This window comes from Nematolebias whitei, chromosome 4 (assembly GCF_014905685.2).
Source record: "Nematolebias whitei isolate Nwh7 chromosome 4, NemWhi1, whole genome shotgun sequence".
In the NCBI taxonomy this organism is placed as follows: domain Eukaryota; kingdom Metazoa; phylum Chordata; class Actinopteri; order Cyprinodontiformes; family Rivulidae; genus Nematolebias; species Nematolebias whitei.
In genome coordinates this window covers 17,382,909-17,406,177 of record NC_056501.1, presented here as the reverse complement: position 1 = coordinate 17,406,177, position 23,269 = coordinate 17,382,909, and the positions used below count along the sequence as shown (strand labels likewise).

Genomic DNA, 23,269 nt, shown 5'->3' with positions numbered 1-23,269 from the left:
CTGCTGCTGGTCCTTATTACCATCAAGCTGCTAACGGGACATGCTAACAAGACCACGCCGCTAACAGAACCATGCTGCTGAAAGACGCTCACTGCTAACCGAACCACACTGTAGATGTATTTCTTTTTTACTTTTGGTGCATTGTTTTAGTATTTTTGCTGTATGCTTTGGTCTTTCTTGTTGTTTTTTTGGTGAGTCGAGATGGTTCTTCTTGTCCTCAGCATTTCATTGCATTGTTGACCTTGTGTTGATTTTTGCATATGACAAATAAACCAAACCTGACCTGACCTGAAATGCTTCAAGAAGCACTACAACCAGCTGCTACTGCAGCCATTTGCACCAGCAAAAAAAAATCATAGAAATCGATCAAAATAAAGTTATGCAACATTGACAGCAATGTAAAAGTAAAAAAAAAAAAGTTGTATGAGTTATGCAGCATTTGAAATTAAAGCTGATTAAAAAAAATAAAAAATTAAAGAGACTAGTTTGGTCTCAGCCCCACTCAAACTAGCTATTAGCTCATCAAGATGGTCAAAATTAAACTTTATTTCTCCAAACTGAGACCAACTGAAAAACTATACAGCAGGTAAAATATTGATTGCACATAACTTAAAAAAAAACCAGTTTGAAAATCCTGATCTATCGTTTTAAACTCAGTCATCTGAAATATTAATTGCATTGCCTATTTAGGTGGCAAAAAGTAAATTTAAACATTTTTATTTGCTATTACTAACTTGAACACCTGCTGCATTGCTGGCAAAACCTAAGCAAAACTTAGTCAAACTAGAGGCCGATGTATTTGTTTGTAATCTTGTTCCTCCACCAACTTTAGTCAAAGATATCAGAGATTTAACCAAGTGTTTGTTTTTCACGCCAGGTACGAACATGAAAAGGCTTTCTGAAAAGACAGGCGACAAAGCCACAGCTCTTCAGCGTATAAGAAGAGGTGAAGCAGCAATGAAGAAAAAGTCTGGTAGAATAGCAGAACAGAAATATGTGCTGGTATAGATGTGTGCAACATTTCCCCATGTGTTGGGAAGTGGTTGAAAAAAGGTTTAGGAGTTAGCAAGTCAGACTGACAACAGGCATTTGTCAAAGCTGTAGCTCAAATATCACAACCAAAAAAACCACCAAACAGCAACAACAAAACCAAAAGAAGTTGCAAAATGTAGAACATGTGTAACTGGATTTCTGGGAATAGTTGATCACCGAGGTATAAATTTCTTAGAACTGCGTAATGAATAGCAGAACTCCCAGCTACACTGAGCTGGTGGTGCAGCCGTCAGGCTCCGAGCTGCTGTGTCAAAACTGAACAATGCTAGAGGAGCAGGAAAAAAGGAGCACCTGCTCCTTCTCTTGTCCTACCTTCCCACTTGTTGTTCAGTCAGCCAGAATATAACTCATGCAGTAAATTACTGCAGCTCTGCTTTACATATCAAAGCTCATCATTCAGAACTTGTAATGAAAGGCTGCAGGAGTGAGTGGTCCAAACGTTTCTACAAAAAAAAAAAAAAAAAAAAAAGAATAAATAACTCAGACTCTTCTCTTAAGGTCAACGAGGCTACAATAGTTTTTGTTTCATTACTGTCGGAACAGTGAGTGGTCCCTCAAAAAGCAGCAGATTGACTGGATTATCGAACAGGGGGCTCAGTGGGGGCTTTTGGCAGCTCTCTGCTTGGTTGTTGCCCCATCATCAATTCACATACACTAATATCCTGATTAATATTGCAAATGTCGCTCTCAGATAAACAAAACCCATCAAACTATGAGTCCTGTGCCGTCCATTTTGTTAAGTATATCCAACATTCATTTACATTCTGGCGAAGCGACAAGGAGAACTGTCCCGCTTTAAGAGAGGCCACTGTTTGAAGCAGGACGTGTCACAGTAAGGTGAGCTATCACCGCAGCATCCTCTTGTTTCCCAGCTGGACCACAGAATGACAAGGACCTAAACTGTCTCCTGCTGCCATGTTTGACTCAGATTAACAAGGATTGGAGCAACAGATTCATCAGACAGGACAGGTTTGATTGTCACGTCTGCTCATTGTCTCAGTGGAGGATAGAAGTCGGCATGGCAACTCTGTTCTAAAACATTGAACTTGAATTTCATGTGCGTTCCGTCTTTTGGAGCTGACTTATCATTACATTTCAGTGGTTCCCAACCCTGTCCCTGAGGAACACCACCCTGCTTGTTTTAGTTTTCCTCTGCTCCAACACCTGCTTTGAATGAAAGGGTGACTAACAGGCTTCTGCCAAACTTAATGAAGTAATTAAACCACTGAATCAGGTGTGTAGGAGCAGAGAAACTAAAAAATGCAGGATGGTGTCCCTCAAGGACTAGGGTTGGGAACCACTGCATGAAATGATACAGTAGCTCTTCGGTGCACCCCATGGCCAGCCTTCGCTCCTTCTGTGCATCAGAGCTTTCAGCACCCATAACCCAGCCACCCTTTCACTTTCTTTATTTGCCTGCTTCACATTCTAACTGCATACTGGGACCAGCAAAGCTCTGACTCAGCTGTGAAACCATCTCAAAGTTGATAAAAAGCTTTAAGAACTGACTGCCTTTTTTTCCCCAGATTCCTTAAAACCCCCTCTAAACAATTCAAAAAAGTTCTAAGACAAAGAACAACTGGACTTTATTTGCAACAGAAGACGTTTCGCTTCTCATCCGAGGAGCTTTCTCAACTCAAAGAACAGAGTGTGTGGGGTTCGAGTTATAAAGCTGAGCTAAGCTAGATACATATGCAGATTGCCCTTTCACTCCTCACAATAGGGGTTTGTTAGGGTCTTCAGGACAAGACTCTGTGGTTCACCTATACCTACAATCATTTGAGGACCCTAATGTTCACATTTTGGACCAAGAAGACAGAGGGTTTGAGAAGGGGGGTGAAGGAACCTATTTATGTAAAAAGAAAGAAACCATCTTTAAACAGAGGAGGAGGACTCGGATTTCAACTCTCTAAAACCTACAATGCAACTTTACGCCTGATACCCAGCCATTTTCACTCCTATCAGAAATTTCATCCACGTGACCAGAGTGGCTCCTCTGTGAGTCAGAACAAAGACCCTAACAAACCCATATTGTGAGGATTGAAAGGGCAATCTGCATACGCATGTATCTTACCTCAGCTTTATAACGCGAACCCCACACACTCTGTTCTTTGAGTTGAGAAAGCTCCTCGGATGAGACGCGAAACGTCTTCTGCTACAAATAAAGTCCAGTTTGTTTGTTTTTCGTCTTGAGCTTTGTTGAATTTACCATGTCCTGGACGACTGAGAATCTTCACCAGCGCACTCCCGCTAACCAGTTCTTCACCGACCTTCAGTAATTTGTTGCGGCCAAACATCTCAAACTGTTTCCAAATGTAGATGCAGACACATAACATTGCACACATTTAAACAAAGAGAAAGTTTCAACATAAATATGAAAATTATTTTCCCGCGGTTTGACCAAAACTGCTTGCACTGTAGCGACAGCCATTCTGTTTCTTAAAACTGGTGTTCACAAAGCACAAGTGCACTGATAACCATTTTCAGAGCTGTATAAAAGCAGGCAAAGTAGACTGGTTTAAAATGCTTCAAATGCATTAAAGGGCTAAGAATACTGTGGCGTTGCTCTGCAGAATAACCGTCAATCAGCTTTCCACTTATTCAGGCGGCAAAAGGTCACCTGTTTTAAACTTTGTCTAATCAAAACTGAGAAGACAGAAGTGGAACGATGCAACATCTGTGAAATTAACAGCGACTACAACCACACCTGTCTGCCCCGCAGGCAAAGAGATCAAAGTCGCACCGACCCCGACTCTGAGTGCAGAATTGAACCAGGAGCTAAAACTTGTGTAGATGAGCTGAGGTCGTCGTGTGGTCGGCACACCTGTTGGAGGAATAATTAATTCCTGTGACATTTACAAAAGATGTGCAAGGTTCTCTTGTAGCTGTCACAGCATAAAGAACAGGCAGTAGAAGAAAGTTGACATTCCTGCATATTAAAGAAGATAGGACTGGGTATTGGAAACACAGAGACTAAACAAAACGTGTTAAAACCCTAAATGTATGAGGTACTGGATAAAGAATTTTCTACTTAACCTTTTACTACTTCTCACTTCATCTTAATGTGTTCGTGTACAGAATAAAATAAAAAGTCCTTTTTTTTACAGCTTCAGAGCTGATAGAAAGATAAATGATGCAAATATAGATGGCCATTCAGTTTTTTTTCCTTTGTGTCATCATAAAATGCTTCGAGTTGAGAACATGTGCTTATCCTCCTCATCATCCAACGCTGATGCACCTGAAGCTTTTAGTCAGAGCCCGCTTCTCGTCTTCTCCTTGCGTGAAAAAAAGCAAAACAGCCGGCAGGGATTTGGAAGGATGAGAGATTTTAAAGTAAGCCAACAGGAAGCCTCCAGCTGAGGCTTCAGTTAGAGAAACAGGCAATCAAAGGATGAGAAAAGTGCTGGTGGGTTGAATCCCTGCAAAATAAGCAAAGGGAAACGGAATATTTATGAATCAATGAACTGGCAGTTTTATTACAGTCATAAACACAAGAGCTGGGAGAAACCTTGAAGATGTGACTCAGATGTGGGTCTCTACGTCCGTGTAGCCGGGCAGGAGGTCTCCGTTGAAGCAGCTCTTGGGTTCCCCTGCTGGTGGGGCACTGGGCAACATGTGGGAGGTCGTGGACGTCTCTTCAGGCGGCGCCTGGCCTCGCTGGAGCCGGCAGTGTATCAGGGGCACAAAGAACAGCACCACGCCCCCAATCATAGGAGGGACCCCCGCCAGGGAGAACGCAACTGTGTAGTTGCCAAAGAAATCACGAAGAATACCTGTGGAGTCAGAGGAGGACATTTGTATGTTTTTCTGTCTTGTTAACTTTAAACGTTGCCTCATCAACATTTTTGTGTGAATGTTTATGAAGCGTTCACACTATCCATTTTTCTTCCATGCATTTTTCTGCACAATTCTTGTCTTGCAGTTTTCTAACTATTTCAACAAATCATAAATCAAAACATTCAGCTCTTTCAGGACAATCCTGCTATGACTTTTGGTATTGGTGCAACTTTAGCTTTTTGAAATATTTAGCCTTCTCTGCCATTTTTTTCCTCATAGAAAATGAATTGAGCTCATTTTACATCCTTCAAATCTTTAGATCTGTTTAAACATGTTACTGCTCCTTTCACAGTTTGTTCTGGTTCAGCTTCTTTCAGCTTCCTTGTGCAAATGTAAACTTTTTTCAGCTACTTTCAGCTCATTTTCAGCTGTTTTTAGTCATTTTGCTCCTTTCAGCTTATTTATGCAAGTTTCAGCTTTTAATACTATTTCTGCTACTATTTTATGCTAGCTGTTTTATGCTAATTTAAGCCTTTTCAGCAAATTCCACATTTTTCACACTCATTTCAACTAGTTTCAGCCTAATTTAGCAAAAATGTGCTCTCTCCACTTCCTGTAATTTCAGTTTCTTTCTGAATTTTTTTTAGCTACTTTTCCCTTGTTTTTGCTAATTTCAGCATTTATCAGATTATTTCTACTTTTTGTGTTAATTTCTGTTTCTTTCAGCCTAACGGCAAATGTGTTCTTTCTGCTTTCTTCTGCTAATTTCAGCTTGTTCTACCATTTCAGCTAGCTTTTTAGATTTTTTTAGCTAATTTCAGCTGTTTTCAGACAAATTCAAGTTTTTCTTGATTATTTCTGCTACTTTCAGCATAATTAACTTCTTTCTGCTAATTTCAGCTTGTTTAGCTCCTTTCAGCTTTTTTCAGATTTTTCTTTTTCAGCTACCGTTTAGCTGTTTTTGTGCACATTTTAGATTTTTCAACTAATTCCACATTTTTTAGCTCATTTCAGCTCTTTCCACTTCTTTCTCGTAAGTTAAGCTTCTTTCTGCCTTTTCTGCTACTTTTTAGATGTTTTATGATAATTTTAGCTTTTTTTAGCTGATTTCCTAATTTTTGTGCTCATTTCTTATTCAAACCTAATTCAGCAAATATGTGATCTTTCTGCTTTCTTCTGTTAATTTATGCTTGTTCTTTCATTTCAGCTATATTACAGCATGTTTTTTTTGCTATTTCAGAAGTTTTTCAGCAAGTTCTTCTGCAATAAGCATTCACACTGCACTTTCACAGGAAATGTGATTTCTATAGTTTACTTGTTCCCAGCTAGTTTAAAGGCTTTAAAAAGTTTTAACAGTCAAGTTTTTACTGATTTGTGTTGCTTTTATTTCCTACAACAATTTGAAGAACTTTCTTTACTTTGAAAGCAACTTTCAAATCAATAAAGCATTTCCAATCTCTTCAATCATTTTCCTTAGACGTTTCACTGTTATGAGATATTTTGACTTTTTTCTTGCATGTTTTTTTTGTTTGAAAATTTTCCACACATTCTCTGCAGGGAGTGAGCGCTCCTCTTCAAACAGCAATTTATTTGTGTTTTGTGCAAAATGCAGTTTTTGTAATAAAAATAATAGACTATTGAAAAAATTTTTTATACTAAATGTATTGTGTGCTGTACTTTACACAGGAGCCTAGGTTAAACACAATATTTTGATTCTAAGAGATTTACTGTGTTTGTTGAGGTTGTAAAGGCTTGAAAGAAGAAAAAGAGTGATGTGTAATTAAACAAAAAGGTATTCAGGTACTGTATCTATGGTAAGAGAGAGCTGAACGAAGTCTGAATCATCAAATTGGTGTTCTGTGGTTGTTATTTGAGAGACAAAGATAAAAGCAGCTCTTCTGATGGGAGCTGAGTGGTGACTTCTGGCCTCATATGTGCTGTTTTCCTGAACACAAATCCCTGGAGACAGACGCAGTTGGCCACAAGCCCAAACGTCTTTAAACGCAGTCGCCAATATCCTGATGTGTATTGATCCGACGCTCTGATTTTACTGTCAACGCATTTTCTTCCCTTTTCTACTGTTCTGTCATTATCCATAAGCTTTGGTGTGTGTGTTTGTCAATCATCTAAATAAATTAAATTAAAACAAAGTGATTCTTACCGGCGATGGGTGGACCTGCAGTCATAGGGACAGCCATGAGGCCTAGAAGGTAACCTATAGCCTGCGACGCCTGCATGGGCCCGACCAGCTCAAAAGCGATGGGAGCCATCATGGTGAGGAAGCATCCGTCACAAAGCCCCAAGAACACACACACAGCCACAAGACCTTCAAACGCCGAGCACTGAGGAATCAATATGGACATCAGACCCAGAGCTATGAAGGACACCACCTGTAGCAGAAGGAAGAACATATGTTCAACATCTGGAACGTCTCTTTTCTTGGAGTATCACTCACTATGTTTAATCTCATTTATTGTAATAGAATCACCGCACAGAGTCAGTGAGCCGGGTTCACACAGACGTTTTCAGTGCCAAACTAAATCTAATTCAAATCGACAATGTAATACATGTGTGTGGCCTAAATGATTCCAAAAGCTGTGTGGATTAGTCCTCGTCCCACCACCCCCATGGCTGACGATGTACAAGTTGTGAGTCAAAGATAAAGAAATATAAAACTGGAATATGATACATTCAAATCACATCTAAAGGATGGGTGGTATTTATATCAGTGCTTTGAGCTCAAATATCCAGTCGTCTAATATCTTCCAATTACAATAAGCTCCAAACTATGAACTGTGAAGGGGGGGGGGGCGTCTCCATGAGCTAAAAGCCTTCACAAGAAATAACTCTTACGACATCTGAGTGGTAGATGAAGACAGAAGGCTTTCCATTTATATAAAAAACAATTTTCTACACTGCAAACATATACATAATCCAAATGGCTAATACTTTTTTAAATTTCACCTTTATTTAACCAGGCATAAATACTACTACTAGTAACAATAATAATACCGCAAAGAAACACTAAAGTTATTCACGATTTTATGTTTTTTTTATAACAAGAACAGGCTGTTTGAACAAGTCACCCAGTTTCACGTGAGTGAAACTAGAAGTGGACAATAAGCGCCAATAATCAGCCACATAATCTTTTGGCTACAGTAAAGCTGATTTTCATCCTGGAACAATATGTTTGTGAGAGATTAACACGTAAATCATGTTTAATGATCGTGATTAGTTTGAAATAAAATCCTCTCATCACTAAGGAAAATATCAGTATACACACGGATCAAATTAAAGCTGTGGTAGTCAATCCAGCCTGCAAACCAATAAAAAAATAATAATAACTAGATGATCTATGAAGCAGTTCTACTACAAGCTTAGAAAAGGATAAATATGATCATGCCTTAGCCTATCAGAGCGCTCACTCAGTGCATGTGATCAGAGCCAGACTCAGACACTCAAATAAAGCAGCAGGAGGTCGGACAGTTTAGTGTTTTGAAAATTTGTGGCCGGTCGGCTCGGCAGGCAGAAAATGGTGAGATGACATAAGTTCAAATCCAGACTTTGTTTTGTCTTTGATAGTCTCAGATAAATCTTAGATTTGTATTTGACAACCACCACAACGTTTACACATCTACAAAACTTTCCCTTTTAGAACAAATTTAGTCAGACACCGCTTAGAAACAATCTGGCCCTTGAGCAAATTTAGTTGAAGATCCCTGGTATTGGATATTATGCTTCTGCAAAAAAACATTATTTAAGTGCAAGGGATCAAAGTTTTTTTATTGTTATTAATACATATTCAAGTCATTGAAGACATAAAATCTGCTCATATTAAGTCCAATCCTGCAACGCTCCATTTCCTTCCAGGACACATCTAGAAACATCAAATCAATTCCACACACTGTATATGGTCACTTTAGTTCTTCTGCAAGGCAGTCAGAAAAAAATATATACTTATGATGTTCCATTTTTAAAATAGAAAAAATAATTTTGAAATAACGCATGCTTTCACGCTGACTTAAAGCAACAAAGATGAATTCAATTCAGTTTATTTATATAGCGCCAAGTCACAACAGAAGCCATCTCAGGGCACTGAACAGAAACATCCATAAACATTAAAAGTAATTTAATGACGTTATTTATTTGAGGAGCAGACTGCTTTGAGTTTAGCTTCATCGCAGACTCTCATCTTGAGCAAGCATGAAGGCAACAGTGGAAAGGAAAAACTCCCTCGTGAAGAAGAAACCTTTAGCAGAACCACAAGCGGCCATCTGCTTCGTCTGGCTGAGTTTGAGAGGAACAGGAAGGAGGAACAGATACACAATGGCAGGTCGAGAATCATGTAAAGATAGTAATATTATCAAATGAAAAATATTCTATTCTAACAATTAATTTAAGGAAACAAGGTTAATTTGTCCTCCAGTAGTCTAAGCCTTTGACAGCATAACAAGCCAACCCTAACTATAGGATTTATCAGAAAGGAAAGTCTTAAGACCAGTCTTAAAACTGGACAATGAGTGAGCCTTATGGACAGAAACTGGAAGTTGGTTCCACAAGCAGCCTGAGAACTGAAATATCTTCCTCCCATTCTGCTTTTGGAAACTCTAGGAACCGCAAGTAAGCCTGCAGTCTGAGAGCGAAGTTCTCTTTTAGAAAAATATGGAACAATAAGATCTGCAATATAAGATGGAGCTAGGTTGTTGAGAGCTTTGTAGGTTAGAAGTAAGATTTTGACTTCAATTCTGAACTTGACAGGGAGCCAGTGGAGAGAAGCCAAAACTGGAGAGATATGATCTCTCCCACCAACTCCAGTTAAGACTCTGGCAGCAGCATTTTGGACCAACTTAAAGAAGACAAATCCTGATCAGTCAAAAAGTCACTTATAGGAAACCCAAACCTCTACTTGAGACCAGAGCACAACAGTCTCAAACTGTAACACTTAAATGTTTATAATAATCCTATTAAACAATATCAACATAATGACAACAAACAGCTTTACCCACTACTACACTGTTTTTAATAATTTATGAATATTGTATCTATTCTCTGTACCAATCATGGTGAAAATATACCATGAGAAACCTGTTTTTATATATCTTTTGGGATTTGTGAAGATCTTCATCTCACTTGATGCTTCATGACCTAAAGTGAGGTTCAGAGCACAACTTAGGGCAGTGGACCCCAACCCTGATCCTCGAGGAACACTTTCCTGCATGTTTTAGTTGTTTCCCTGCACGAACCCACCTGATTCAGTGATTGAATTACTTCATCAATTTCTGCAGAAGCCTGTTGCTCACCCATTCATTCAGATCAGGTGTGTCAAAGAGGAAACAACTAAAACATGCAAGATGGTGTTCCTCAGGGACCAGGGTTGGGAACCACTGATTTGGGAAACAACTGGTCTAGGACATGAATGAAAAAAATCGCACAATGACATTTTTTTTTGTTGCAAAAAATAGGCCAGCCATTGGGGGGAAAAAAATCTGACCTGTCACAAGCAAAGTATTTGTCATTCCCTCACCTGCATGTAGATCTTCTGCAAACCAGGAATGAGGTCACCAATTTTCCCAAAAGCAAGGCGTCCAACGCCAGACGAAGCTCCAATGCAAACCAGCAGCACCCACTCCTTTTGAAGTTCTCCGAACGTCTCCTTCACAAAGTTCATCTGAAATGCAAAACAACAGTTGTACAAAAACAGTAAAGCAAAAGCAAATTCAAAGTGCTTATTTTTGTAAAGGTGGACAACGTGGCTTTGCCACGTGATGTTTTGATCGGCTACTTTTCAACATTTTTTCTGCTCCACACCTGCAAAATCAATGTGGTTGAAAGGAGGAACTGTTCACCCAGAACCCTAAATCAAGGGCGTACAACAACATTGACATGTCTTCATCAACAGGCCTTTGGAGCCGCAGGACAGGAAGACCCAACGCGTATAGATCAGATTCTCCCGTTCCCTTTAGCCACCACCCCCTCAAACCAGACCCAAAACATAAGACCGCCCTCTGAAGTCTTTCCTGAACCACCTAGTTCTTGTGAAATATTTGCTCTGCTTTGAAGAGCTCTACATCCATCAGTGGCTATAAGATAAGCATGTTTGGGGATACGGAGAGGCCATACAGGAGAAGTTTCCTGAGGTGGTGGAGCCGATACAAAGGCCGGGGCTGTGTTTACATCTGGACTCGGGCCTGAAACAACAGGCTGGCCAGAGGGAGGCCGGAGCTGGAACAGCTGACATCTGGATGGAGAGAAATCAACTTCACAACTCAGTGTTCCAGCTGTCTTCATTCTTATTCTGAACTATCCCACTTCAGTGTCACTCATATGTCAAGTGAACTTTGTGCAAAACTTGAATTTTCTACCAATTACAAAAGGCGGAATTGTGGATCTGTTTGACAGAATGACTGGACTTCTTTCATCATTACATTATTAAAGGTCAGTTGAAGAAGAAAATAATTATCTTTAATGAAAAATAATGTCATGTTCTATTAATGAGAAAAAAAAACATGGCACTGGAAGTCAGCTGGAAATCTAAGCTACATCATGGGAACGAGAGAAATAAAACAAATCTGTGATGTCTGGGAAAAAAAAGAGTCAAGAATTTATAAATGTATGGTAACATGGTTTAACAAATCAAGCAGTATACTATTCCAAAAATAGTAACTATATTTATCTTTTTTTGTATTTTTTTTTTGTATTTTGTATTATCTTTTTTTGTTTTTGTATTGAATATTTTTTTAATATTTATCTTTATAAGTTTTACTTTTTTTCCCTTTAATGAATACTTTTAAATCCTAAAGCATAGATATGTGCTATAGGAAAACGCTTAGAAAAGTACAAACATAGCACCTATTCAAGCAAACCATGTCATGTACAGTAGTCCGTCGATACTTTGCGGTTCGACTTTTGTGGACTCATTCTTTCACAGTTTTTCAACATAAGATTTTACACGACACACAATCGGCTGATTGATGGAAGGCGATCAACCAGAGCAATGTGCTGAGGGGCGGACTGGCCATTGGGAGTACCAGGACATTTCCTGGTGGCCTGGCCCGCTCAGGGATCGCCAAGGGGCTGGACCAAAGGTTCAGTTTGGGTCGCGCTTGATTATTTTAAATGAACAATCCATACTGCTCACTCAGGTATCCGCCTCACTGAAGATCCTTGAGCAGTAGCGATGGGGAAAGACAGACCCCACCCCTCCTTTCTCTTTCTGAGGCTGTCTGTCACAGCAGAGTAGAGACACACAACAGGCAGGTGCACAACAGGCAGGTGCATAACTTGTTGTGCGGATACCAGAGTGAGCGGCATGGATTATTTGTTTAAAATAATCAAGTGTGATTCCAACTGAGCCTTTGGTCCAGCCCCTTGGTGATCACTGAGCGGGCCAGGCCACCGGGAAATGTACCGGTGCTCATGATGGCCAGTCCACCCCCATGCCTGGCTAAGTAACTGTAGTATCAGTCTGTCTGCTCTCTTTCACTGTGCTCTTTTAAAGCATTTAGCAAGTTTAGAATATTGTTAAAAACATTGCAAGCGTGTGGGAAGGGTTTATAAAGCCTTAATATATATATATATATATATATATATATATATATATATATATATATACACATATATACATATATACATATACATACATATATATATATATAAATACTAAAATAAATATAAGGTCCCTAGTATGCGGATTTTCACCTATCGCGTGTCTGGCACGTAACACTTGCGATAAGTGGGGGACTACTGTAGCTGAAACAAGCAAACCAAATCTGTCCTTCTTAACATGGTACCCAAAGTACTGATTCTATGCCTCATCTCTGATTTATATTTGTACACTTCAATTAGAATTTTAAGCTGATTTTGTACAACGAATAGAATTAAAAATAATGCATCTTGAAACTTTATATACAAAGAGGTTTCTTAAACTTATTGACGAAGAACAAAAACAAAACAAAAAACAGTCAGATGTTCTTACCAGGTGGATATAGGGAACAAAGTATCCCAACATGGCTGTTGCTACTCCGAACGCCCACACCCGGTACGTCACAATGTGAAACACACGCAGGTTGAAGTACTTCCTAACCCTGGTCATGGCCTTGCTCCATTTACTCGTGCTCCCTGTAGCCTGGGTTCGGGATTCAGCAGGACCAGGCCCCATGCCTGGTGGGCCCATGCCTCCACCAGCGGGAAGCAAAGGTTTGAATGTCAAGGCAAGCAGGGCCTGGACCAGCATAAAGAGGCTGAGAATCTGGAAGGTTCCGCTGAGACCCAGAGGCTCGCGGACTTTGTCCAGAAAGACCGGCAGGCCTATGGTGAAGAGGCTGGCCCCGGCCGTCACCACGCCATTGGCCAGGCCCAGGCGCTGCCGGAAGTAGTGCCCGAGGATTACCAACGAGGGCTGGAAGGCAAACGAGGAGCCGCAACCAAACACTATCCCATATGTGAAGTAGCGAAGGACCAAAGACCTGCAAAAAAAGGGACATTTCAAAATGTAAGACCAGAAAATACACAGTTGTTTATTGACTATAGAAACCAGTTGGTTTGTTGTTGCATCACTATTACTGGAAAATTATTGCAAAAATTACCAGCTTGATTTCAACCGTTTCACGTAACTAGACTAAAATTAAGCTATTTCACCATTATTAAAGAATTTAGTTTAGTAATTTACAGCCGTTTTGCTTGTTTTCAAATGACAGAGAAAGTTAGTTCGTAGCGCTTTTAATGTGGCTGAATATACCTTCCTCACTTTGAATAAATTGTTAAAGATTTGATCCATCAACCTTTATTTAGACAGGTAAATCTCATTGAGCCTCGAGGACTCATTTACAAGAGAGACCTGATTTCAACAAAGAAAGATGACAACAATGGACAACAGCAACCACAATAAACAATTATAAAAAGTCATTAAAGTTAAAAAGTACATAAGTCTTTTGGAGTATGGCTACAATGTTTTTTATGGTGGCAGCAATTTACTTTGGTCTTGGCCCCACTTGGACTAGCCTTCAGCTCCTCAGTTCAGTCAGTATTGCTTCAACCTGAGCTTGTTAAGAGCAATCTACAAAAAGATATTGTTTATTATCTTTTCACTAAAGCTCGCTTCAAAAGAGCCGAACTATTAGTTTGAGGGGTTTTAGACTCATCTTTGCATCAAATTCCTTTCCTTCTTTTGTTTTTTTGTCTTTCTGTTTCTTTTCCACTTATGGCCAAGAGAAAAGCGATTTCATTATATAAAGCTGAAATTACTTTAACTTAACTTTAAATTTAATAAATTAATTTCTACTGGAGCGCTGTTTTTGCAATGTCTTTAGCCAAAGTGTCTTACTTTGCAAATGATGTACTGAGCAGTCCTATAAAAGCCAGCGCCGCCCCGCTGACGGCCGTCTTCCTACAGCCGAAGTGGTCAGTGAACATGCTGACCACAGGGGAGCAGAGGAAGATCATGCCCATGGCCAGGGCCCCCACCCAGGCTGCAAAGAAGGCAGAAAAAAAAAAAAAAAATGTATCAAAAAAAAAAAAACATGTGGAAACTGTTGTGGCAATCCCCTAAAGTAAATAAGAAACCATTTGTGTACAGAACAAAGATCGGAGTTCTTGCAACATGAAATACACTGAATGCTGTCAATCAACTGGAAATATACATTACAAATAAAGGCCAGCGAAAAGCTGAGTCTATAGAACAACAACAACAAAAATTGAATATATATTCTGTGGATATAAGGGGGCAAAACATTTTGCAATAACATCCATTCATGCCATATAGAGTCAAAAATAATTCCATAAAACAGCTTCATAACTAATAAAAGCAAGTCTGGTGTTTGAATGCCTTATTGAAATGAAGTGGTGGGGGGGGGAGTAGAAATTGAAACTCATGCAAAATTAATCTTTTTTTTTTTTTTTTTTGCCTGTGGCTGTTGTTGCATAAAATCAAGACATCAGTGGCCCTTTGTTTGTTCCTGTACGTGTATTCAAATCCATCTATGTGACCTACATTTTTCTGTTTATTAGCTGTTTGCACATGCGCCGCTTGTGATCCTGGTGGGAGCAGCGGCTAAAGGGGGAGACCCACGCCTCATGTCGACTCTTGCACTTCAGCTTGCAGGCAGTACTTAACCGAGACAACAAATGCTTCACTGTCATACAAAAAGAAATGAGGTCAAGAGCTTTTTTAAATGTATACAAGCAGAACAAGAGGAAGAATAAAGTGGATGTTTTGAGGGGGCTGTATTTGAGTATTTAGAGTGTTGAAGTATAACGAGACAAATAGGGCCACAGTGTACCCTGTAGGACAAACAAATGTGCTTCAGTGTGGTCTCAGGGGGAGCAAAGGTAGCTTTCATGTCTGTGTTGTGGTGTCCTGGCTGTGGCTCGCACTCCTCCAACGGTTCGAGTAGAAAGCTCTGGATACACACAATCACACACACTCTGCAACACGAGCACTGCAGCTCAGCAAAGGCATTGTTGTCGAGCTAGATTTAAAAATTCTGCACATTGCAAGTACACATCTGCTCATCAACCACTCCTGTGATGATCTACAGATCGTCTTTGTGAACTATTTCCTGCAGACTTTGGCTTTAGATTCTGAAAATGTTGAAACAACCTGCTTTTTTTAACCGGACAGTTAATGATCTCATCTCTGCTTGCAGCTGTTTCATAGAATAAGTGGGGGGCAAATTCACTAAGAAGAATCTGAACCTAATAGGTAAGTGTCTACAGGAGTCCACAGGCACCCAGATCAATATAAACGCACCATAAATTAGTTAACAGCCCAGTTCTACAAACAGAATTGTGCTCGGTGAAGCCGTGTGATTTTATGAGCAGTCACTGCTGGTTACAGCAAACACGGTTCTGAGGAGCTGCCTAACATCACAACGTATGCCAACATCCTTAAAAGCTTCTGCTACTAATGTTGTTTTAGCTTCTGCTGATATGTCCATAAATTCAACTTCACTTGATGCAACTTAAATGAGCACGACCATCAACACTTATTGTTTGGAAAATAAACACAGGTTTCAGTCATTGTGGCGGCGGTCTCCGTTTATCCTTTTAAAAAGAGAGACGCAGATTTGAACGTGAAGCTTAACGGGTGATCAGCGCGGTGTGCTCTTGAACTTCGAATCAACGGCTCATTTGTTTTGGTTGACTTCAGTAATCCCATTAGACTCTCAACACAACAACATCCCACTCAAGCACAGGCAAAAGGTCTGGGAAAAGAGAGCAACGCTCTCATTAGAGAGGTCAAAACATTGAGGGAAAGAATGCAGTGAAGTGGACAGGAGGAGCAAAAGGAAGAGGTGTGTGTGTAGTTGGTTTAACAAGCTTCTTTTCTTTATATTAAAATGCTCGTAGACAACAAGTTCCTACAGAGCTCTTAACATCTTGTGACTTGTGTAAATTTCTCCTTTTTTTTTTAGGTGAAGCTGCTTTTGCCGTGTTCTCCAAAAACACAGAACGACCAAATAATCTGAACGTGATTTATTTGCATGCACACACAAATGTGACTTCTTTGATCTACCGGTATGTAATCTAGGCAGACGCACAGCTGTCTTTTCAAGAGTATTTTACGTGCCAAACAAATCAACCTCAACTGCTGTAAGAGCGCACAAACTGAGTCATCTCTGTGCCCAGAGTGCTCTGATCCATTTAGAAACATTTTTGATGTATTCCAACGACAAAATAAGTAAGACAAATAAATAAGGCCAAACCTGTTTGCAATCAAGTGAAGAACAAAGTATTTGTAGACTTAAAAAAATAAGGTTAAGGTGTCAATTTTCAGTTTGATGCAAGAGTATAAACTGTCTTTTTTAAAAGGTACCTGCTGCAAACTACGGTATATTAAACATAAAATAAATGTTTCTCAGAAGATGCATTTTGAAAAATATGACCGTGGTAGTTTTCCAGATATATTGATATATAATTCTGAAATGCAGGTACACACTCAATGTAAACAAAGCACTTATGTCTGCACACTTTACTCAGCAAAACTGAGCCTAAGTATGTACGAATGCATCAAAGTTGACAGACTTTTCTATCCTAAATGCTCCATGAACATTGGTATTGCAGAGCTTTTTTTAGTCACATCGGCTATTTCCGTAAGTAAACAAAAGCATGTGATACATGACAGCTGCACATGTTTCATACCAACACAATGGTACTTATTATTATTATTTAACTGTCAACAATGGTGTACCACAAGGTTCGGTCTTAGGACCCACTCTCTTTACAATCTACATAAGTAATGCAGGTCGGAACATTCCAGATGCATCCTTGCATTTCTATGCCGACGATACCGTTGTTTATTGTCGTGCTAAAACAGTTGCTAAGGTTTTACAGCTTTTACAATCTACATTTGACATAATCCAGTCAGACTTGTTCTGTCTCAAACTGGTGCTAAATGCTGACAAAACCAAAGGGATGTTGCTTTCAAACAGGAAATTGGTACCAGCAGTTCTTCCTTCCTTCCATCTTATCTACGAATGTTGCTCCTGTTGAGTTTAGGGCTGGGCAATAGACCGAAAATTTACCGACACCGAAATTTATAACAGTGATCGACGTCATTTTGCCCATGTCAGTATTTTCAGAAAAGTCGTTTTGTCTTTGGGCTATGTATAGCTAAGCTATGCTCATGTCCCTTTAAGACGCTGCGCTACGTGCAATCTGTAGTCACGTGACTCCACCCCATCCAGTCTGTAACAAGAAGTGAAAGAGACAGTGCGGTTGAGAAAATGGAGGAAATTTCGAATGTTGAAGCGGCAACAGCAGCGGCAGATTTGGTCCAGGAGGAAGAGGAACAGCTAATTTCCCCCCAAAAATGTGTGCACTCTCAAGACATCATTACCTGCAGTGTTCCCTCTGTGCAGACTGAACTCAGCAAAACGACCTTCTCTTACTCGGCTCCTGTAACCTGGAGCACCTTGCAAAAAGGTCTGAAGCTGTCAACTTTGATCTCTTTAAGGCAGGGGTGTCCAATCCTGGTCCTGGGGGGCCACTTTTCTGCATGTTTTACTTGTTTTCCTGCTCCAACACACTTGATTTATTGGTTCAATTACCTCGTCATGTTTTTCAGAAGGCTATTAATCACCCATTTGTTCAGATCAGGTGTGTTGGAGCAGAGAAGCCTCTAAAACGTGACAGTAGCCTTCCAGGACCAAGACTGGACACCCCTGCTCTAAGGGATTTTAAACAATCAAAAATCAATGCAGACGTCCCTGTTTTTAGTATTTTAACTCGTTTCATATTAGTTTGATTTTATTTTGTTTTATATCACTACTTCTATTTACTTTTTATTTTATATGCATTTTATTGGCTGTTTATTGTTGTGTGTACCTTATCGGTGGTTTGTCTAAAACGGGTCTCTCTTGAAAATGAGTCCTCATGACTCAATGGGACTAACCTGTATAAATAAAGGTTGAATGAATATAAATTTTGCTTGCAACAATTTAGTTTGTCGGCACATTAATCATCAAGATGAGGCAAAAAGCTAATTTTGCTTTTTAACTTTGTGAAGCTTTTTTTTTTTTTATTGTTTTTCATGACGTTGTACCTTTGAATTAGCAACTTTTCATTTACTCAATTTGTAAAGCAGAGCGTACGTTTTACAGGAAACAGTTCAAAGTGTGATCAGCGAATAAAACAGGATAATACACTCTGTTACTGGAAAGAGGAGTTGTTGCCGACTTTGTTTTGATTCCATCGAGTTGTGCCAACACAACCTTATTCTGATAAATGCTACTGCGGGGCCTATAAAACAATATTATCCGCTTTAAACTCCTAATCACTGTTTAATTTCAAGCCCAAGGTAGCAAAACAATCATTGTCTAAAAGCTCACTGACGACACTGTTTGGGGCCAAGACAAACTCGAGAGGAAACTTTTTTTCCCTTCAAGAAACAATGTACCGGATTGTTGTTGGCACTGTCTGGGGTTCTCAGTGTAAAAGAAAACAATACGCATACATATTTACCCCTATTAATGGAAACAAGGATTTAGGGGCCCAAAGGCTTGATATAGGAAGCAATTTCCTCAAGACACAATAAAAAGCCACTAGCAGGTGGCAGAGCTGGAACATACATGACGTACATGTTATTTTTGTAGAAAACTACAGGTACTAACAGTCCCAATACGATGAAGTAATGAAACTAACTTAGTAAAAATATTTTAGCCAATTTAATGATTGTTAATGTACCAACAAACAAAACAGAGGAAGCTTTAGCTACTGCCATAATGTGCTGTTAGAGTGTAGCAACCCCCTTTTTTTTTTTTACCAAGAAAAAGAGCAATTATTAATGGCATGGTGTTTTTGAGCCTGAAAGCCAAGGTTTGAAAATTTCATTTGAACAATTGTTGAACTCATCTTCTCCTCTTATGCTCCTTCAGGCTGGAAATCCATTACTCCTGCTTTTCTTTTTCACGTCATAAAACTAAATGTTCCATGTTCACATTCACTTTTCGTTGTGCAGCACGGTGGCGCGGTTGGTAGAGCCGCCGCCTCTCAGCGTGGAGGTCACCGGATCGAATCCCGGCCGGGGGCCTTTCTGGGTGGAGTTTGCATGTTCTCTCCGTGCATGTGTGGGTTTTCTCCAGGTACTCCGGTTTCTTCCCACAGACTAAAAACATGCATGTTAGGCTGATTGGTAACTCTAAATTGTCCCTAGGTGTGAGTGAGAGAGTGAATGGCTGTTTGTCTCGTTTGTCTCTGTGTGTCCCTGTGATGGGCTGGAGACCTGTCCAGGGTGTACCCCGCCTTTTGCACAGCGACTGCTGGATATAGGCACCAGTGACCCCTGTAACCCCAAAAGGATGACGCAGGTAAAGATAATAGATGGATGGATGATTTATTTGTAAATTGTTGCTTAGCTATAAATTAAGTTATTGGAGTGTTAAAATAGATCAATTAAAGGTCATGCATTTCTAAAGGTGTAGGCACATCAACAACTGCCTTGTGGATTTTTCAGCCCGCACCCTTTGGTCTTAGGTGCAGAACCTTCTAAAGGTCCCTAAGACCCGGTTTAAAACTCGGGGTGACTTATCATTTCAGGCCGTAGCCCCCAGACTGTGGAATGCCCCGCCCCTGTCTCTTCATGTCTCTGTTGATTCCTCTAAAAAGCAGCTTCAGACATTTTTATTCAGACAAGCTTTTAGTTAAATGTTTTACTTTCTGTTCTTTTATCACCTGTTCTTACTGTTTTTCTTTCATTTAAAGCCTGTATTCTGTATAGCACTGAGATTTTATCTATATAATTTATACTTTTGTTGGATGTAACTGGGACCCTGTGTGCAGAAACTTTGACATAAATAAAGTTTACTTACTTCATGTCCAAGTTGAATCATGAAATATCACCAGACGTCAGAATACATGTTAGGGATGAGTGCCAGCTACTACCACATTAGCTTTGGCTCAATATCTGTAAAATAAACTATGTTTTAGCTCCTCTTGTATTCTCTAATTGACCTTTTTACAGTTACTAAACCACGCGCCACACCACAAATACATTCAAAGCTATTTTTGGTATTCACGGTTGGCATTCAACTCCAGTCTTTTGGTCTTTTACACCTGCTTTTTATTGACTGTCATTTTTTGCAATGTTGGAATGACTGCAGCACAGCTGAAGCATTAACGTAAGCAGTTCAAGATGTGCACCCAGTGACTGCATTCTGAACATTTCATTAAACGTCCTCCGTTGTTTCATGAGATTTTTTTTTTTTTGACTGGCAAACATATAAACACACACAAGCAGACAAAAAAAATAAGCAAAAACATTATGAACTGTGGTGAACTGATAAATCTGCGCTACAAAAATGAGAGCATTTCATGACCTGAGTGTACTTTCCTGTTTGAGAACCAGTTATGTCACTAACTGATCAACGTGCAGATCATTGGGTCAGGATGTGGAGACAGACTGAGGAAAACAGTCGGGGAACCATCTGTTACGAGCAGAGGGAACATCTTATAACAGTCTCGGCTCACAAACCCGTTTGGACAGCAGACATCTTCAGCGACTCGTTTTTCTTGTTGCCACACACCAATTACCCAGGAACTCTTTTTGATGTTTACACACCAACACACACTCTGAACCGTCAGTGCACGCAAACGGCTGCTTCTGACAACTAGAAATGCTCGACCTGCGGTTATTCAGCTCTTAAAGCTTAGTGCGCCGCATACAGCATTTTATTTCTATATGTTTACATCTAATGGTTTCATCACAGCACACAGGCTGTAAAGATTATACCACATGACGTGCTTCCTTTCCTCAGCTATATAATCGTCTCTGTAGTCAAGTGTGCATTTGTTGCATGCGTTTCTCCTCCTGTTATAGCAAAAGCTATTTCTTTTTGTTTCCCGTATTATTCCATATTAGGCAAAGTACCATAAACTACACGTCTCTGCTTATCTGCATGTATCAAGTGTGTGGAGGCTCTCGTGTCTTTGATCCAAACTGAACCCATTCCCCTGCCCTCTGGAATGCCAAAAATCTACAGGGCTCTAAAAATCTGCCAACTTGAGATTTGAAGCTGCCCCGGAGATGCTGCAGAGATCTCGGGCAGCAGAGACGCAATTCAACACAAGAGTGCAACGACGTGCCAGTGGCTGGAAAAGTTCTCGCGGCAGCCTGGAAACTCTGAATCCTTGCTCTTCTTGAACAATCACCAGCGTTAATAAATACAAAAACAGATCCGACTACTGACGGAGATTTTCCAATTAGGAACTCTCTTCTTCTCCCAGCTAAAGGGTGTGTATTTGCACCCTTGGATAAAATTTAAATAAAAATCATTCTAGGTTCTCGTTAGTTTTGTGACCTCACGCAAATTTTGAATGCGCTCCTGGCAGAATGACTCATCTGCATTTCCCGATTGCCTTACAGCGCAGGCGTCCAAAATGCGGCCCGAGGGCCATTTGCGGCCCATGGAGTGATTTTGTGCGGCCCACAGCTGCAGTTTAAGAACGGTATCATTTTGACCAGCAGGATGAAGAGGTCGATGCAGACTTTCCGCACATTTGTTGGTAATTCTCTTTTATATAATTTTTAGGTTTAACAGCAAAACAGGTGAAAAACAATCTTCTCAAAATGAGCAATATTAAACAAAATACAAACCTTTGGCTATAATACTTTTTGTTTTCACTTCATGGTACAAAGCATCAAAAACCTTTACTGAGTTCTACCAGAAATACATGTATAAAAAGCTTTGTATATATTGTATAATGCAATGATTGTTCCTTATTGAAGTTTTGGGAAAAGCATGCAAAACAATTACAAACCCCATTTTCATTTTACAAAAAAGAGCTATAAGAATTATTAGTAAGAAGTGCTATGGTCACGCAACAAATATATTATTTCATCAGTTGACATGATTAAAATTATACGATTTGGTTGAATATAGTATTTTACAAGTCATGTATAAAGCTCATAAAAATAGTACCCCCAAATATTCAATTAAAATTTGTTTAAAAAGAGTCATTATAACCTCAAGGGAATGGAAATGTTTGTAAAACCTCCATTTAGAACTAGTCTGAAGGAGCTGCGTTGATTCCGGGAATAGGATTGTGGAATTGCGTCGATATCAACATAAAAATGTCTAAAACAATTTATATGTTTAAAAAGATGATTAAGGTAAAGTTTTTGAGAAGGTATGGTGCCAAGTGATGGATGCCTAAAATTTTTGTTTTCACTTTGGAGGTTGTTCAAGCGTAGGTTGTTGTTTGTTTTGTACTTAATTTATATTATTTTAAATAAAGGGCAGATATTATAAGATTATTATTTTCTTTCTGCACCCTTTTCATTCAATGTTTTCTTTTTCTTTTTGATGAACTTGTTTTATTTTGTTTCTTTTAAATGAATGAATAAAGAAAGAAAGAAAAGAAATGAGACTTTTGGATAATGAGTCATAAAACTTATCTAAATATTGGTTGATAAAATAATCAAGAGGGAAATTGGACATTTTTAAATAAATATAACGTGGTATCATCTACATACGAGTTGATCAATTGTATCAAACCTTCTATGAATCTGAATCGACCCCCTTTTAAAAGGAAACTTCCTCATATTACACTTTGTTGCTGAGATCATACTAAAATGAACTTTCCAAACACAAGAAAACAACAAACATAGACCCCACAAATCAAATAAATCGACTTATTTTCTATTGAAAAAAATAGATTAAGCTTTTAATGTTTTGGATCTACAACAATTTAAAACTCTTTCTCCACCAAAACCAGTAAACTTCTGTCCTTCCTCTAAAATATTGTTCACGTTGAGAGTTCAATTTGCATTTTTCTGGCCCACAACTCCTTTCATCTGGATAGTTTTGGCTCGCATATGAAAAAGTTTGGACACCGCTGCCAATAAACTAAAATACAAGCCAGATTAACGACGCACTTCTTCTCTGACCAGGCTGCACCACACACACACACACACACACACACACACACACACACACACACACAC

General features: G+C 39.4%; 1 protein-coding gene across 1 annotated transcript in view; it reads right to left on the bottom strand.

The window, feature by feature from the left end:
- Positions 1 to 4,109: 4,109 nt before the first annotated feature.
- Positions 4,110 to 23,269, bottom strand: part of slc16a2 (solute carrier family 16 member 2) — a 23,284-nt gene continuing 4,124 nt past the window's right edge. The window contains exons 2-7 of the mRNA XM_037675817.1: positions 14,153 to 14,297; positions 12,806 to 13,295; positions 10,355 to 10,498; positions 6,992 to 7,220; positions 4,562 to 4,826; positions 4,110 to 4,472 (exon numbers count right to left, since the gene is read on the bottom strand). Coding sequence (XP_037531745.1) covers positions 4,576 to 4,826; positions 6,992 to 7,220; positions 10,355 to 10,498; positions 12,806 to 13,295; positions 14,153 to 14,297 — 1,259 coding nt within the window. The 3' untranslated portion in view covers positions 4,110 to 4,472; positions 4,562 to 4,575. The remainder of the gene's footprint in view (positions 4,473 to 4,561; positions 4,827 to 6,991; positions 7,221 to 10,354; positions 10,499 to 12,805; positions 13,296 to 14,152; positions 14,298 to 23,269) is intronic.